The sequence below is a fragment of the Schistocerca gregaria genome, chromosome 8 (genome assembly GCF_023897955.1).
Source record: "Schistocerca gregaria isolate iqSchGreg1 chromosome 8, iqSchGreg1.2, whole genome shotgun sequence".
NCBI classification, from domain to species: domain Eukaryota; kingdom Metazoa; phylum Arthropoda; class Insecta; order Orthoptera; family Acrididae; genus Schistocerca; species Schistocerca gregaria.
The window spans coordinates 507,799,546-507,816,322 of NC_064927.1; the positions used below are offsets into that span (position 1 = coordinate 507,799,546).

General features: G+C 46.0%; 1 protein-coding gene across 2 annotated transcripts in view; it reads right to left on the minus strand.

The window, feature by feature from the left end:
- Positions 1–2,201: 2,201 nt before the first annotated feature.
- Positions 2,202–16,777, minus strand: part of LOC126283974 (glucose dehydrogenase [FAD, quinone]-like) — a 153,206-nt gene continuing 138,630 nt past the window's right edge. Inside the window, exons 6-9 of one of the 2 annotated variants that reach the window (XM_049982433.1) lie at positions 15,073–15,294; positions 11,612–11,794; positions 6,639–6,934; positions 2,202–3,620 (exon numbers count right to left, since the gene is read on the minus strand). In XM_049982433.1, coding sequence (XP_049838390.1) covers positions 3,332–3,620; positions 6,639–6,934; positions 11,612–11,794; positions 15,073–15,294 — 990 coding nt within the window. In that variant the 3' untranslated portion in view covers positions 2,202–3,331. The remainder of the gene's footprint in view (positions 3,621–6,638; positions 6,935–11,611; positions 11,795–15,072; positions 15,295–16,777) is intronic. The other variant, XM_049982434.1, reaches the window with a different exon arrangement.

The following is a 16,777-nucleotide window of genomic DNA, read 5'->3' on the forward strand; positions in this document are numbered from 1 at the left end:
CTGAAAATGTCGAAATGGTAACAATTGTAGATGTATTGGTAAACCATGTGCAATCGTTATCGCTGTTTTAGAATAGTATTATAACTGATAAATTATCCTAATTCTCTCTTCAATCCCCATAAAGTTAAGCGTCAATTTGTGTTTCAGTCGTCGGCACACACAGTCCAACTCACATATACGTATGAATATTTAAAATATTTATGACTTCTCTCTCTCTCTCTCTCTCTCTCTCTGTGTGTGTGTGTGTGTGTGTGTGTGTGTGTGTATCCCCATACCCCCCCCCCCCCCCCCCCCGCTCTGCCCCCCCTCTCTTCCCGTCGTCCTCTATGCCTCATGCCTACGAATTGGTGCCCGTGAAAGTTTACTGTACGTCGGTACATCTCCAGACTTGGTTGCTCTCAGGTTGTGTCGACAGAACCAAGTGACAAAAAAATTGCTCTGAGCACTATGGGATTTAACTTCTAAGGTCAGCAGTCACCTAGAACTTAGAGCTACTTAAACGTAACTAACCTAGACATCACACACATCCATGCCCGAGGCAGGATTAGAACTTGCGACCGTAGCGGTCGCGCGGTTCCAAACTGTAGCGCCTAGAACCGCTCGGCCACTCCGGCCGGCGAGAACAGGACAACAGTGGTGCCTGAAGAAGGGCATAATTCCAAGGAGGAACTGAACTCCGTCGTTCTATAGCCAGAAAAAAGTAAGATGTTCTAGAAACCTTCAGTTGCAGTTCACCGACTACTTCTTCAGAGTTTCATGTGGCAATGTGGCACTGTACATCGAGTTGCTCATGGGCGTGTTTCTGTACTGGGTGAGTGTCCGACAAGCGGAATATGCTTGTGTGTGTTGCGTAGGGACTGTGTTGCCCTCCGCCTGCGGAACGGATTGGACCGTCTGGGGAAGATCGCCGTAGCCGCCGGCCAGCAGATTTTGCAACACGCCTGCCATGTCGCACTTTGAATTAGGTAACTGCATCACGCCGCCAGTGAGTTCAGGCCGCCGCGTCCCGTTTCAGCACATTGCCGACCTTCTATAGCACAGGCCCACGGCTCTTACCTCTCAGTCCGATAACTAGCGCAGGTTTTTGTCGTAAAAGCCCAGCTCTCGATATCTCAGATGGGGAATTACAAGTCCATCGCCCTCCTCGAAGCATTCTGGCGACAGTAAAATAAAATTCAGGTGCTGCAATGCTGCAGGACACATTTCTCTGGGTTTCGGACCAACCATAGATACATGACGAAGTAAAGGCAGTTGTTCTAGAAAACGTTTGAGGCAGTTCATCCACAGCTAGGAGGTTTTCCCAAAGCGCAGTCTGACCCCTGTCCATCAAAGACCTCTTCGTGGTTATAATGTAGTTCGGTGAACATCCTGCTTTCTCCAGCCCAACGTTCCGATCTTAAAACCGTGGAGTACGTGCGGAGATATTGCTGATGAGCAACCAGATTAATTTCTACTTAAAACCAGGAAAAATCTATTTACTGTACTTTAAGAAGAATGGAAACTACAGTATCAGTCTTTAGTAAAGAACTTTTCGCGAAGATAATGTTTCCACAGGAGCAGCAGTTGCCTTAACCATTATGCTATACGTGGTGGTCAGAAACAGTCATAAAAGCTGCCAGATACAACTAGTATCAGCTGTCCTCACAGCGTAGATGACAGCACACGGGACTTCTCAGCCCTTGTCTCGGGTTCGACCCTTACTACCGTCCCATGTCCAATGTCTGTATCGCTCTCTTGCTGGGTTTTCGGAAACTAAAAGAAGAAAACGTTTGGCCACACCGTCTCTGGCTGGCTACTTGAAATTTCACGCACACGTATCTGATTGGTTAACTCCAGTGCTAAATAACTCGGAAACGGCGCAACGTATCGAATTTTTTTTATCAATTATTTCTCAGTACAACCCCCCCCCCCTTTCTCGGCAACACTCTTACAAGCTTTTCAGACAGTTTCTGACCACTTTGTATCAGGACTGTAATAGTACTGACGAACAAAAATCTGGTTCTCCATTTCGGTATTAGACCATCAGACGAACGTACTGATTTCGTCTCGACTGATTTCATGTAAGTAAAATTAATTTGCTGCATCCCTTAAAAACAAAAAAGACCTACATGGGAATGGTAACGCTAAAGGCCGAAACTTGTCCAGAGAAGAAAACGACACAGCACTAAGACATGTAATAACGTATTTGAATTTACAAAGAGTTAATGGCACACAATGTGAAAAAAATATTTATTCCACATATCAGAACAACAAACACATGCTATAATTAAGTAACATTCCGCTCTTGTTAAAAGAACATAAGCTAACACTTCATGTAACATGTTCGTATTTAATCATCAGACTAAATATTCAGCAAATATACATAACCTGTTAAAAGACTTGGTTGTCACCATTAACTTCGAAAGGAGACTGTAAGACTCGCATTTCTCATTTCACTCTTGTGTCTGTTTGGTTTTGTCCCAACTAATGCCCACGTTGCCCGACTGTCGGTGGTCTCTGCCAGCTTTGTTACTAAATCCACGTTTGCTGTCCGTAGATAGACACTTCTCGCAGCAGTCCACCTCTCGCTTTTTCACACACTCGAGGCACATTTGTGTCTTGAAGCACTGTAAAGCGACGTTTCAGCTAGATCTTAACTTACGGTAAGATTACTCTCTCTTTCATTGCTTACTTCTGAGAAATGCTAAATAAAATTAGTCCCACACACTGCTCAATGTATGAACTGTCTGTTTCCTTACCAACTATTACTCTGACAACACGAAGTGGTTACTGGCTGTAGATGTTTGCGATCTTGTGCAGTGTTTAGTATGACTATCAGTATGTCCGTAGCGGTCAGCAGGAGATGTACTCCAATAAATTAACGTCACATCAGTGACTCTTTCAACAGATACGACTAACTGTGAAAAGTATGAAGAGCCCTGATGCATGTTACAGATGCAACCGCACTAGACCGATATGCTAATTCAATTCTAGGGCCTAGATGGCCCTTCACACAGCTGGGTCATCAGTGAACGCGTCTCTGGTCGGCAGCTGTATAGCTACTTCCAGTAATGCAATGTTTCGAAGTCTTGCTTAAACTTCAGCCGCAGGTGAGAGAGAATGTCTGATTACAGCCTTGAAATCTCTTCTCGTTTCGACAAGAGCACGCCCGTGGCTACGCCGCAGAGATTCTTCAGCCCAAGGTTCAGCTGCAGTGAGTGGGGGGGCACGCAAGGTGCGGCGCGGCCAGAGGACGCTCTCTCTCTCACACACACACACACACACACACACACACACACACACACACGCTGTCCTGCCTCCAGACGCGCAGTGAGGCTGGACAGTGGCCGCGCTACGCCTTCTCGCCGGGGTCCGGGGGCGGCGACAGCCAGTCCTGCTTCATCATGTCGGCGGCCTTCTCGGCGATCATGATGACGGGCGCGTTGGTGTTGCCGCTGGCGATGGTCGGCATGACGGAGGCGTCGACGACGCGCAGCCCGCGCACCCCGTGCACCCTGAGGCGCGCGTCCACCACGGCGTCGGGGTCGGAGGCGGGGCCCATCTTGCACGTGCCCACCGGGTGGTAGATGGTCATGGAGATGGTGCGCACCGCGCACTCCCAGTAGGCGTCCGAGGCGAACCTGCCGCAGGAGAACACGGCGTTGCAGTGTGTGTTTCGGGCAGCGGGACAGTGGTAGGTCTAGTACTGGAAAGTTCCGAGCGTCGCCCGAAGCGAAGCCCTGCTCGCTGCCGCGGCCACAAGCCGATACCTGCAGCATCGGTACGCGTGCTGCAGCATACGCTACCCACTATGTTCAAATACGCCGCGCATAAAAGCGGGATTCCTTGGGGGCTCGTACCTCGGGTTCTGTTGGTCATAAAAAGATAGAGTCGTGTTTTGGACAGCCCCTGGGCCGTATACCCTGCAGAACACTCGTCTTAATGTCACTGTCCCACACTACAGCGTCAATATGTATATTATACGTTTCCTCCTGCTTAGACAACTGGAGAAAATCTTACGGTTGTGTTTACATTCGATGTTGTCTACTGTGGTTGTTAAGGGCCCTATTGAGACACCAATGGTTCAAAAGTCCATTTTGCAATTTCTTCGCATAAAAACCGAGCCGTGGATTCCACGAGAGCTACGCACAGCAAATGGCTGAAGTTTTTGCAATATATTCCTAAGATTCCAATCTCGAACAGTCTTAATTTTTTTGTATCCGTTTCCGAGATACAGAGGTTCAAAGTTTCCTTAGTTCTACACGTAAAATACGCACGAAAGATACTGTTGAGCTGAAAACGTAGTTTATAAAGTGATATAGCACGGAGAAATATGCTGTAAAGTGCCTCTGTTATCATTTGAAGGGTATGGACACCCAGTGTTTTAGTACTGGAGCTCATGAAAGATATTTGTGTAAGTAAAATTCTGTCTTAAGTATAAAACTGGTTTTGCTGTATTTGAGTTTCACCTAAGTAAACTATCAAAATTTTACTGACTCATAAAGAACTTGACATATGAGTGACATACCTTACTTTTGCAGAGTAAATAAGACAAATCTATGACAATGATAGTGCGGAAGAGAGAGATAGTGGCTCTGACTGTGAGACGGCAGCAGTGGGAAAGAATCAGTGAGATAGTAATAGTAAGAGAGAGAAAGGAGGAGGCATTGATAGTGATAGGATAGTTTAGTAGTAGTAGGATTGAACGACGGAGACTGTGGCTGTGAAACAAGTGACAATGACGATTAGGCACAAAGAGCTAATGATGATGAGTTAAGCTGAACGGGTGAGAGAGTATGGTCAAGTGGGAATCGAGCGACTGATGGACTAGTGGGTGTGAGCGAGTTACGGTCGGGGGAGTGTGAGGTGAGCAGGATGTTAGAAAGATTGCAAATATGTCTGCATGCCAAAATTAATGGGAAAATTTTTAAAGTTGTGAAAAGATGGTAGAATGAGGCAACTGGTGTCACACTTTATAGTGTCGTTTAAAAAGGAGCACATTCGCCTTTTTTGTGCGACAATAGGAGCATTTTTTCCGCTAGCAGTTCTATAACTGGACAACAGTAATGAGAAATCATGGTTCATATGTCACCCTACCACTCAAGGTCATCTAAAAGCTATTGGCTTGTATTTTAACTACGTACACTGCAAAGACTGATCACAGCTGCTCTCTGCTGGCTGATTTAGATACTACGTGCGGCAGCCATGGAATTGCTATGTTGTAGGCATTTTGTACTGAATAGTAACGCGTTCTGTGGATATGAAGATTTTCTTTTATTTGTACTCAGCAGATAAGCAGTTCTGAATGATAGTTTGTAACCATTAGAAGAGTAATGCATCTGAGGTGATTTGTAGCATACAACCATCGTTCTTAATTAGACCGGTAAACAATACTTCTTGGTGATGTAAAAAACTGCCACTTGAAACACAGCAATGGACCATATGCCCGTTGGTATTAACTCCATATATAGCACTCCACTTCAGTCATTTCTCAGTTATAGACAGTAATGATCGACAGCATCAGTGACGTATCACTCGCATATAACACAGATTTCGATGTTAATGAATCAGAGAACGTCCTTGTAGCGACTTACCTAGGAAGAGGACATCATGCAACGGAAACAACTGACATTCAAAAAGTGGGTTATGAAGAAAACCGACCTGAGATTGGAACGCAAGTGACAACTGAGCCTTCCGACACACAAAAAGAAAGTTTGTGCATAAACGAATTAGTCATTATACAATATATGACAGTCCTATACGAAAATGTCATCAAAAGAAGTATGTGTTCGGTGAAAGCGTTAGCATGTCATTGTGTAAAGTCAGTGTGGTGTAAATAAGACTTCAAAGTTTCATAAATAATAAATAAATATGAGGGAAACACTGTGGAATATACTTACACAATAATCCAACAATGTTTCAGTGTGTAAAATACAGGTTGGGCTATAGGGAGACACTTCGACAAAGAACTATGTGGACAAATAATTTTGTTATGAAAGCAATTTAAATCAGACAGGCTTAAAGGAAGGGAAAACTACAGCCGTAATTTTTCCCGAGGGCATGCATCTTTACTGTATGACAATTTGTTAACATCGAGTATTGATTTAAGTGTCAGGAAATCGTTTCTCAAAGTATTTGTATGGAGTGTAGTCATGTATGGAAGTGAAACATGGACGATAAATAGTTTAGACAAGAAGAGAATAGAAGCTTTCGAAATGTGGTGCTACGGAGCAATGCTGAACATTAGATGGGTAGATCACATAACTAATGATGAAGTATTGAATAGAATTGGGGAGAAGAGGAGTCTATGGCACAACTTGACTAGAAGAAGGGATCGATTGGAAGGACATGTTCTGAGGCATCAAGGGATGACCAATTTAGTACTGAAGGGCAGGGTGGAGGGTAAAAATGGTAGAGGGAGACCAAGAGATGGATACACAAATCAGATTCAGAAGGATGTAGGCTGCAGTAGGTACTGGGAGATGAAGAAACTTGCACAGGATAGGGTAGCACGGAGAGCTGCGTCAAACCAGTCTCTGGACTGAAGACCACAGGAACATATATGTGTCGTGGGTGTGAGTACTCGCTGCAGGCAGAGAGCTGTCGCGACAAGCGAGCGGCGTGTCCAGCAAGCAGTGAGCCGTGAGCGGCGGACGTACTCGTGGCGTCGGCAGTTGGGCAGCGGCAGCGAGTGGAGGCGCGCGCCGTAGCGCCGGAAGGCTGGCGCCAGGCCGGTGCGGACGGCCATCTTGACGCCCTCGACGAGCGTCGCGACGTCGTGCGGGTCTGCGAAGTAGTTGGCGTCGATGAGCGGGTAGTGGCGCGGGTCGGCGGAGCGCAGGCGCACCCGGCCGCGAGACCGCGGCCGCAGCAGCAGCGGCAGGATGCTGAAGGCGTCGCGGTTCGCGATCGGCCGGTACACGGCGTCGTACACGCGCTCCGTCAGGCCCAGCACCTGCCGACACGGCGCACGCAGTCGCTGGGACGGCGTCGAGGCGAGCGCGCAGGCGGCTCTGTCCGCCACAAACCACAGATGCTTCGAATGGCTCTCAGCGCTATGGGACTTAACATCCGAGGTCATCAGTCCCCTAGTAGCTAAGACAATGTGACTTTACGAGGCCGACACTGACCGAAACCGGTAATTTCGAAATGAAAGTCTTCCGTCTGCAGACTGAAAAATTTACGCACTTTCTGTATCTTATAACTGTTCTCACCATTTCGCATCGCATTACACCGTCACATGTCGTCCACTCTGGCATGGTAAACGTGTGGCAGAAGCAGGGCGACGAACAGTCTACGTGTGTGGTTTATGAGGCCGGCCGTTGTGGCCGAGCGGTTCTAGGCGCTACAGTGTGCAACCGCGTGACCGTTACGGTCGCAGGTTGGAATCCGGCCTCGGGCGTGGATGTGTGTGGTATCCTTAGGTTAGTTAGGTTTCAGTAGTTCTAAATTCTAGGGGACTGATGACCACAGCAGTTGAGTCCCATAGTGCTCAGAGCCATTTGAACCAACACATTGATGGTGTGCTGAAACGTCTTTCAGCTACGTATGCTATTAGGGTTATTGCAAATTTTGGTGATAAGAATCTCAGTAAATTAGCTTACTATGCCTACTTTCATTCACTGCTTTCGTATGGCATCATATTCTGGGGTAATTTATCGTTGAGTAGAAAAGTATTCATTGCTCAAATACGTGTAATCAGAATAATTGCTGGAGCCCACCCACGGTCATCCTGCAGACATCCTTTTAAGGATTTAGGGATCCTCACAGTAACCTCACAGTATATATATTCACTTATGAAATTTGTTGTTAATAATCCAACCCAGTTCAAAAGTAACAGCAGTGTGCATAGCTATAACACCAGGAGAAAGGATGATCTTCACTATGCAGGGTTAAATCTGACTTTGGCACAGAAAAGGGTAAATTATGCTGCCACGAAAGTCTTTGGTCACCTACCAAACAGCATCAAAAGCCTGACAGATAGCCAACTAACATTTAAAAATAAATTAAAGGAATTTCTAAATGACAACTCCTTCTACTCATTGGCTGAATTTTTAGAAATAAATTAAGCAAAAAAAAAACAACAACAACTTAAACGTTAGTGTCATGCAATATTTTGTGTAATGTAATATATTGTACAGACATCTTTTATTAACCTGAGACATTCCACATCATTACGAAGTGTCGTATTCATGATCTATGGAACAAGTATTAATCTAATCTAATGTAATCTCACAGGGAGGTCAACATAGAGAAGAGCATGGAAGCTCTCTGGTCCAGTTCGTGACCTCAGGTGTGGCATTCAACATCATCTAGTAGGACTAGAGAGTTATTCATGATTCAGATAGACATAAGCTTCTGTAAATGTTGAACAGCGTACTTCAGGTGAACAATCTGTTAATTATTACATAAATTTCTGCCAGTGACAATTGTAAATGATCAATCACTCCCGTGACACAGGATTTTATCAAGTTAAGTAAATCTTTCTATCATTCGTGTTATAAATTGAACTTACACACTGACGGGAGCACCAAATAATAGCTAACATAGAGTAGCGATATTTCGGGAATACATTCGTCTAGGTAATATATTGAAGTGATTAACATTCCAAGATCACAGTGCGAGACAAACCATTGAAAATGTGAAACTGGGGACCAAAAATAACCAGTGTAACTGCCAGAATATTGAATGCAAACATGCTAACGAGCATACATTCTATTGTACAGGTGCCGAATGTAAGTTTGTGCGATGAGGTTCCATTTCTGTTGCGCTTGGTCGAGCCGGCCGCTGTGGCCGAGCGGTTCCAGGTGCTTCAGTCCGGAACGGCGCTGCTGCTGCGGTCGCAGGTTCGAATCCTGCCTCGGGCATGGATGTGTATGATGTCCTTAGGTTAGTTACGTTTAAGTAGTTCTAAGTTCTAGGGGACTGATGACCTAAGATGTTAAGTCCCATAGTGCTTAAAGTCATTTGAACCATTTGATGGTGGTGGTTAGTGTTTAACGTCCCGTCGACAACGAGGTCATTAGAGACGGAGCGCAAGCTTGGATTAGGGAAGGATTGGGAAGGAAATCGGCCGTGCCCTTTCAAAGGAACCATCCCGGCATTTGCCTGAAACGATTTAGGGAAATCACGGAAAACCTAAATCAGGATGGCCGGAGACGGGATTGAACCGTCGTCCTCCCGAATGCGAGTCCAGTGTGCTAACCACTGCGCCACCTCGCTCGATTTGAACCATTTGAGCACTTGGTCGGTCAATACGGCGACGGTTAATGTAGAGTGTCGATGACGCTGGAACTGTTGTCCGATGGTGCCTCATATGTGCGCGACTGAAGGCAGATCTGGTGATCGAGCAGGCCAAGGCAACATGTAGACACTGTGTAGACTATGTTACAACAGCTTTATGAGGGCGAGTGGTCGAGCGTTGTGCTACTGGAAATGCTGTTCATGAACGGCAGCACAACAGGCCGAATCATCAGATTGACACAAATTTGCAGGCGAGGTACGTAGGATAACCATGAGAATGGTCCTGCTGTCATAAGAAACCGCACCTCAGCCCATAACTCCAGGTGTAGGTCTGGCCAAGTTGGTTGCAGGCCCTCATCTGGGCTGCTGCTAACCAAGACAAGGCCACCACTGTTACCGAGGCAGAATCAACTTTCGTCAGACCTCCGTCCTGTCCTTCACTGAACTCTCGCTTGACACCAATGAAGTCGCACGGGGCAGTTGTTTGTGGTTAGTGGAAAGCACGCTACATAGCGTCTGGCTGTTAGATGTCCTTGAACCAACCGATTTGTAACAGTTGTAACAGTCGGTTGTCCCACTGTGGTGCCAACTGCTGCTCGCATTGCTGCTGCAAATCCAGTCCGATGCGCCACAGGCATACGGTGGGCACTGAGGCCTTCCTCGTGGCTCACCGGAGGCTGGCCGTCCTGTGACCTCCGCAGTCAGCAGTGACGTACAGTGGTCTCGTTGCTGCCGCGTCTGTCTGCAGTATCTCGGAAGGACCACCCAGCTTGGCTTAGCCCAGTCACACGACCTCGTCCAGACTCAGTCATGTACTGATAAGAGCGTCTTTGTCGTCTTAAAAGCAGTCTTGACTAACATCAACACACCACGCCCAATCTCAAAGGAAACTAATGCTCATTGTTGTTGTTATTGTTGTTGTGGTCTTCAGTCCAGAGACTGGTTTGATGCAGCTCTCCGTGATACTCTGTCCTGTGCAAGCTCTTTCATCTCCCAGTACTTACTGCAACCTACATCCTTCTGAATCTGCTTAATGTTCAAAATGGCTCTGAGCACTATGGGACTCAACTGCTGTGGTCATCAGTCCCCTAGAACTTAGAACTACTTAAAGCTAACTAACCTAAGGACATCACACACATCCATGCCCGAGGCAGGATTCGAACCTGCGACCGTAGCAGTCGCACGGTTCCGGACTGCGCGCCTAGAACCGCGAGACCACCGCGGCCGGCCTGCTTAATGTATTCAGCTCTTGGTCTCCCTCTACGATTTTTACCCTCGACGCTGCCCTCCAATGCTAAATTTGTGATTCCTTGATGCCTCAGAACATGTCCTACCAACCGGTCCCTTCTTCTTGTCAAGTTGTGCCACAAACTCCACCCCAATTCTATTCAGTACCTCCTCATTAGTTATATGATCTACCCATCTAATCTTCAGCATTCTTCTGTAGCACCACATTTCGAAAGCTTCTATTCTCTTCTTGTCCAAATTATTTATTTATTTATCGTCCATGTTTCACTTCCATACATAGCTACACTCCATACAAATACTTTCATGACACTTAAATCTATACTCGATGTTAACAAATTTCTCTTCTTCAGAAACGCTTTCCTTTCCTTGCCTTGCCATTGCCAGTCCTTGCTCATTACGTGTATTTAAAGGGAACTTGATTTGTATCCTCTCGGTGGCGCTACTAATGCCACTGTTATGCGACTGGCGCGAAATTTGAATAGACATAATCTTCCAGATGTGGAAAAACGCCCAACAGATTTCGTTTCCACAACGCGTTCTTGTTATTGTGTTTCATACGTTTCTGTCTAATGAGCCATCTGCCAGAGGAATCAATGAACTCACTGTTACGGCTGGACGATTGCAATTTCGTCTGTTCGTAACATTATGGTTAAAGTGGATGTTACTTCATTACTAAAGGAACAGTTGGAAACGGAATTCAAAATTTCTAATTACGCTTTGATTTCATCAGTTTCAGTTCCTGCTTCATTCATTAGTCTCTGGACACTAACATTGATGCCACAGACAGCCTTCACATATGACCAGAATTTCTTTGGGTTTTGTGAGAGATCTCTGATAGGACCCTGGTACGGTGGTCATTGAAGGCTTCACGCACTGTGCTCTTGAGGGCCAAATGCTTTTCATTCAGCAAGTCTCTATCTATAACCCTACGCTTAGTTTTACACCTGTTACGCAGTAGTCGCTGTTTCTCTAGAAATTTTCTTACGGCGACTGTATAGCATAGAGGACGTGGTAAATATCCTCTCTCATGTAAATGTTTACAATAATGTTAAAAGGAAACTAAGATTTTGAAACAAGTGCGACAAACCCTGCTGAGGCTGGCACAGTAGCAGCGAACTAGCTCGGCACAGTGCTGCATTACCTTCCGTACCCTGGCGCCGCCGTCCGAGTTGATGGAGGCGGGGGCGAAGTGGAACTGGATGTCCGGCCAGTCGGCGGAGGCGTTGGCCAGCGGCGTCTTGACGAACGCGATGGCCTCCAGGCCGCCCAGTGTGGTCATGGGCCCGCGCTCGTTCAGCACGTAGTTCGTCGTCACCGGCACCGCCTGCCAGCACAGCACCGCACGTCGCGTCACACAGCGCACTCACCACACAGTCAAGAAAGAGTGTGGTCAGTGTCATAGGGGGTATGTACTCAGTGATTGTATCAGGGTGATCCAGCTGCCCCACCGATTCGTTTTACGCAACTGGCACTGTCTCCAGCCAGGCAACAGCCGTGTAATCTATATAATCCCTCGCAGACTTTAGGGCGACTCTTAGCAAACGGAATCGTACTGTAAAACACAGGTGAGGACTGGCCGTGAGTTGCACGGTGAGTGTTCGCCCCCGGTAGCTGAGTGGTTAGGGCGACGGAATGACGCCGGCACGGTAGCTCAGAGGGTAACGTGCCGTCTGTAATAAAAAAAACTGAGTTAACAGATCAACAACGAACTTAGATTGATGTCTTACGACGTCCGCCCCGAGCAGATGCAACGAACTAAAGCGAAAAAAATGAAAATTTAAAAAAAAAAAAAATAAAAAGTCAATCCTAAGGACCCGGGTTCGATTCCCGATTGGATCGGAATTTTCTCCGCTCAGGGACTGGGTGTTGTGTTGTCCTAATCATCATCATTTCATCCCCATCGACGCGAAAGTCGCCGAAGTGGCGTCAAATCGAAAGACTTGCACCAGGCGAACGGTCTACCCGACGGGAGGCCCTACTCACACGACATTCATTCATTCACACGGTGTGCGTTGGACTAAGTTATACTTTTCTTGTGCCATACTTATCCAGTCTTTCGTTGTGTACTCATACAGGGTTTGGATGTGTCTGTCAGTTTATTCCATTTACAGTACTTAATCTTTCGTAAACGGTTGAGAAACGTTGCCTTAGAAAGTGTGTTTCACCATTAGAAACTACGAAATAAAGAGGAGATATCAGAATCGGAAGCATGGAAGTAACAGCTTTCCAGTGTTTAACCTCTGAAAAATATACGAAAAATTAAGCACTATAAATAGAATAAACTCACAGAGACGTCCAAAACCGGTATGTCTGCGCCAATAATTACACCAAGAAAGATTCGAGACATTTCAATAAGTGTGGCAGAAGTAGGGTATATCTTGATACAAAAATACTGTGTAACTAGTGGCTGATTCTCACTTGAGGTTTTTTTTTCATTGATTCCGTTTGGTAGCAATCGATCAGAGCTCTGAGAGGGAACATGTATCGATTACATGGCGGTCGCCTGTCTCCATACTGTTCCTCATACAGACATAGTGCGGGTTGCTTAAAGCAAATCGGCAGGGGAGCTGTGAAACCCTATATACAGTGTTTGACTTGTTAAAAAAGAAGAGGTTCTGCTGCTGTGACCTTTCAGGGGTTCTTTCGAAATTTAGACTTCTTAAGACGTTATTTTAACGCTTTTCTGAGCATTTTAAAACTGTGCATACAAAATTTTTTTTCAGCCACAGTAAAAGTTTTGTAGTTCCACATCTCAAAATCTGCTGTTTTGATTTTTTTCCGTCATGGGTACCCGTATTGCGTGCCGTCACAAACCAAGCATATTATATATAACTAGTAGCCAATTGCAATGTACAGTTAATAGACAACTTATAGTGTATTCACTTAGTGTTTAGTCAAGATCAAGTGGGTACGTAACATAACGACACACATAAAAGTAAATACTAAGACACAACCATATAACTGCAAGTAGTGTAAATAGGAAAATAACATATCTCTGCTGACAGGAGAACAGTACGTTTCTCATAACAAAATACGCATAATTAAATACGAATAGGTGAAACATATTTGTTTGAAAACATAAATATTTAGTTGCAAAAGACGGTTAAAATTTCTTATTATTGATATAAACAATTGGGTAACAACTGAGGAGGAATAGCTACAAATATTAACGATACATAAAAGCTCAATAATTAGATTATCGCTAACTTTTACTGATCTTCGCATTATACTAATGTGTCTATCTGTGAACTTCGTGCAGCATTTGAGGCGTATGATAGTTAACAGAAATCTGAGAGAGCTATTGTTTTAAAGTGTATTCTGCTCCTAAGACACTTTAGTCTCAATATCTGGCCGTAGGCACTAAAAAGAACATGTACCTCATTTTTTCGTAACAATAAAAAGCCACTTTTACGAAGGCTCGATCCAACGCGTCGCACCCTTGTTGTAGTTACCTCACGTCGTCAAAGACAATCGCTGTATCCACGTGTAACAGGCGGCAAGCTGCAAGAGGAGGCGCGTTCCATAGGCAGTGAGGGGGAAACAGTCTAAAAGCTGTCAATATTTCTCGCCGCACGGTATGTTGTCAAGCCAGTTCCTTAATATTTCCGGCTTGGATTGTAACCTATCAAAGCAAGCAGCTTGCTCGTAAGGAAATGATAAAAATAAATTTGGTTAATGTTTCATCAAATATGCATCAATATGCAACTCTTGAACCTGTGGGTTGCATGAATTGTCACTGTGAAGCTTCCGATGTACAGAGCAGTCAAAGATAGTAATTAAGTTGTGTTTCTCTAAAGCATTCGCAAATTGGCAAATAATGTTTAGCTGCTCCACAAGTTAACATCCTCAAAAAGCTGTCGATATAATACTGTCGTTAGTGGGGTCTGCCTAGTTACAGTATGTCCCATGAGTAATAGTCAATATTTTGGTTAGTGAAAAACATAGTCAGTCGAAGCAAGAAAGTTCATCAGCATTCCACTGATTGAACATATTTAAAATTATGTTAATGCCTTGATCGCACAGTAATTTGATTTGTTATCACTTTAATGTTTCATTTTGTAATGTCTCACTTCTTTGAGGTATATGAATGTTTCTATGTTTAATTCCTGTAATTTTTCCTCCATATTTTCCATTCTCACTTAACTCCTTTGTGCTGCTAATTTATTATTTGACTGTATCCAAAATTTTGATGTCGGTGAACGCACTGAATCTCGTTAATATGATAAATAATCACGGTAAAGTACTGATCGACAAATTTCTTTAGTACAGAACAGTGTGTTCGTTCTCTTCTACCGATAATTACAATATATTTGACGTTCATTTTCGTTCGCTGTTGTCATAGGAAAACAAGTAAAACGACACATGCCTAGAAATTTTTTTCGATTTAGTTTAACAAGTAGTGGATACTTTGTTGGCCACATAAAAATAAATAAATTTTTCTGTTGACCATAGTAGGGGGCTATCTAGGAAAATGGTCAACACTCGTACTTGGGTGCAGATTAAATATGAGGAGAGCTTGTGTGTGCGTGTGTGTGTGTCTGTGTGTGTGAGAGAGACAGAGAGATAGAGAGAGAGAGAGTGAGAGTGAGAGAGACTACTGACCTGCAGCCTGTTCTGGACGATGGCGACGGGCTCGTCGACGAGGAAGGTGAGGCCGCCGAGGCCCACGTGGTCCTGCAGGTTGTGGCCCACCTTGAGGTCGCGTACCACGGGGATGCCCATCTCCTGCAGGTGCTCCGCCGGCCCCACGCCCGACAGCATCAGCAGCTGCGGGCTGTTGATGGCGCCCGCGGACACCACCACCTCGCGCCGCGCCACCACCACCTGTCGCACGGCGGCGCCCACTCGTTACGTTACACCGATGCCCTGTTACCCGGTCCTGAACGGTCTGCTAGATTACTGCCCCTCTCTGGAAGCGACTTGCGCCTCCGGTAGAATACCAGCCGCAGTTTTCACTGAGGAAATGCTGAATATGAACGCTGGTGCGCAAAACTCGAGGACGAAAGTAGCTTACGCTCGATGTGTCAGTTCCACCTAATACTGCTCGGTGAAACTAGTACCATACAGGGAAAGAACCTCTGTAGTTCAGAAGGTGAGTGAAACAAATGAGACGAAGTGAGACGTTTACTCAAAGACAATAATTACAGCGATTCACGTCAGTTCCCTGGACATCATAAAAGGTGGGGCATGATGATTAATAGGGTGTGTGATCAGTGAGGACAGCAATGCATGCGGTCTGCACCGAGCACCCATGCTGGCCACAAGGTGGGGAGGGGTTTCTGTGGCAGGGCGCTCCATTCCTCCGCCACCGAGGTCCACACCTGTCGGATGGTCGCCGGTGCACGTGGAGGGACGTGCTGCAACACGTCTTCGCGACGCAGCCCACGTGCGCTCGGTGGGAGTTAAGACGGGGCAGCCGGCAGGACAGTCCGTTCGCCGACTATCCTCTCGTTCCGAGACTTTCTCCACTGCGCAGGTCGATGCAGACGCGCATTGTTCTCCGTAAAAATGACGTCACGACCGACCACTGAAAGAACGGACGTTGCAAAGTACAGGGTCACCGTAACGCAGTGTGCTATGAGTGCACCGTTTGTTGCTCTGTGCCAGGTAGGACTCTCAACAAGGGAAGTGCCCAGGCCTGCCGCGGTGGTCTAGGGGTTCTAGGTGCTCAGTCCGAAACCGCGTGACTGCTACGGTCGCAGGTTCGAATCCTGCCTCGGGCATGGATGTGTGTGATGTCCTTAGGTTAGTTATGTTTAAGTAGTTCTAAGTTCTAGGGGACTTATGACCACAGCAGTTGTCCCATAGTGCTCAGAGCCATTTGAACCATTTTTGAAGTGCCCAGGCGTCTCGAAGTGAAACAAAGCAATATTGTTCAGACGTCGAGAAGATACAGACAGACAGACAGACAGACAGACAGCAACTGTCGATGACATGCCACACTCAGATCGCCCAAGGTCAGTGGACGACCGCTACCTACGGATTATGGCTCGGAGGAACCCTGACAGCAACGCCACCGTGTCTAATAATGCTTTTCGTGTAGCCACAGGACGTCGTGTTATGATTCAAACTGTGCGCAATAGGCTAATTGATGCGCATCTTCATTCCCGACGCCCACGGCGAGGTCTGTCTTTGCAACCACGACACCATGCAGTGCAGTAAAGATGTACGCAACAACATGCCGAATGGACGTCTCAGGATTGGCATCACTTTCACTTCACCGATGAGTGTCGCTTATGCCTTCAACCAGACAATCGTCGGAGAAGTGTTTAGAGGCAACCCGGTCAAGCTGAACGCCTTAGACACA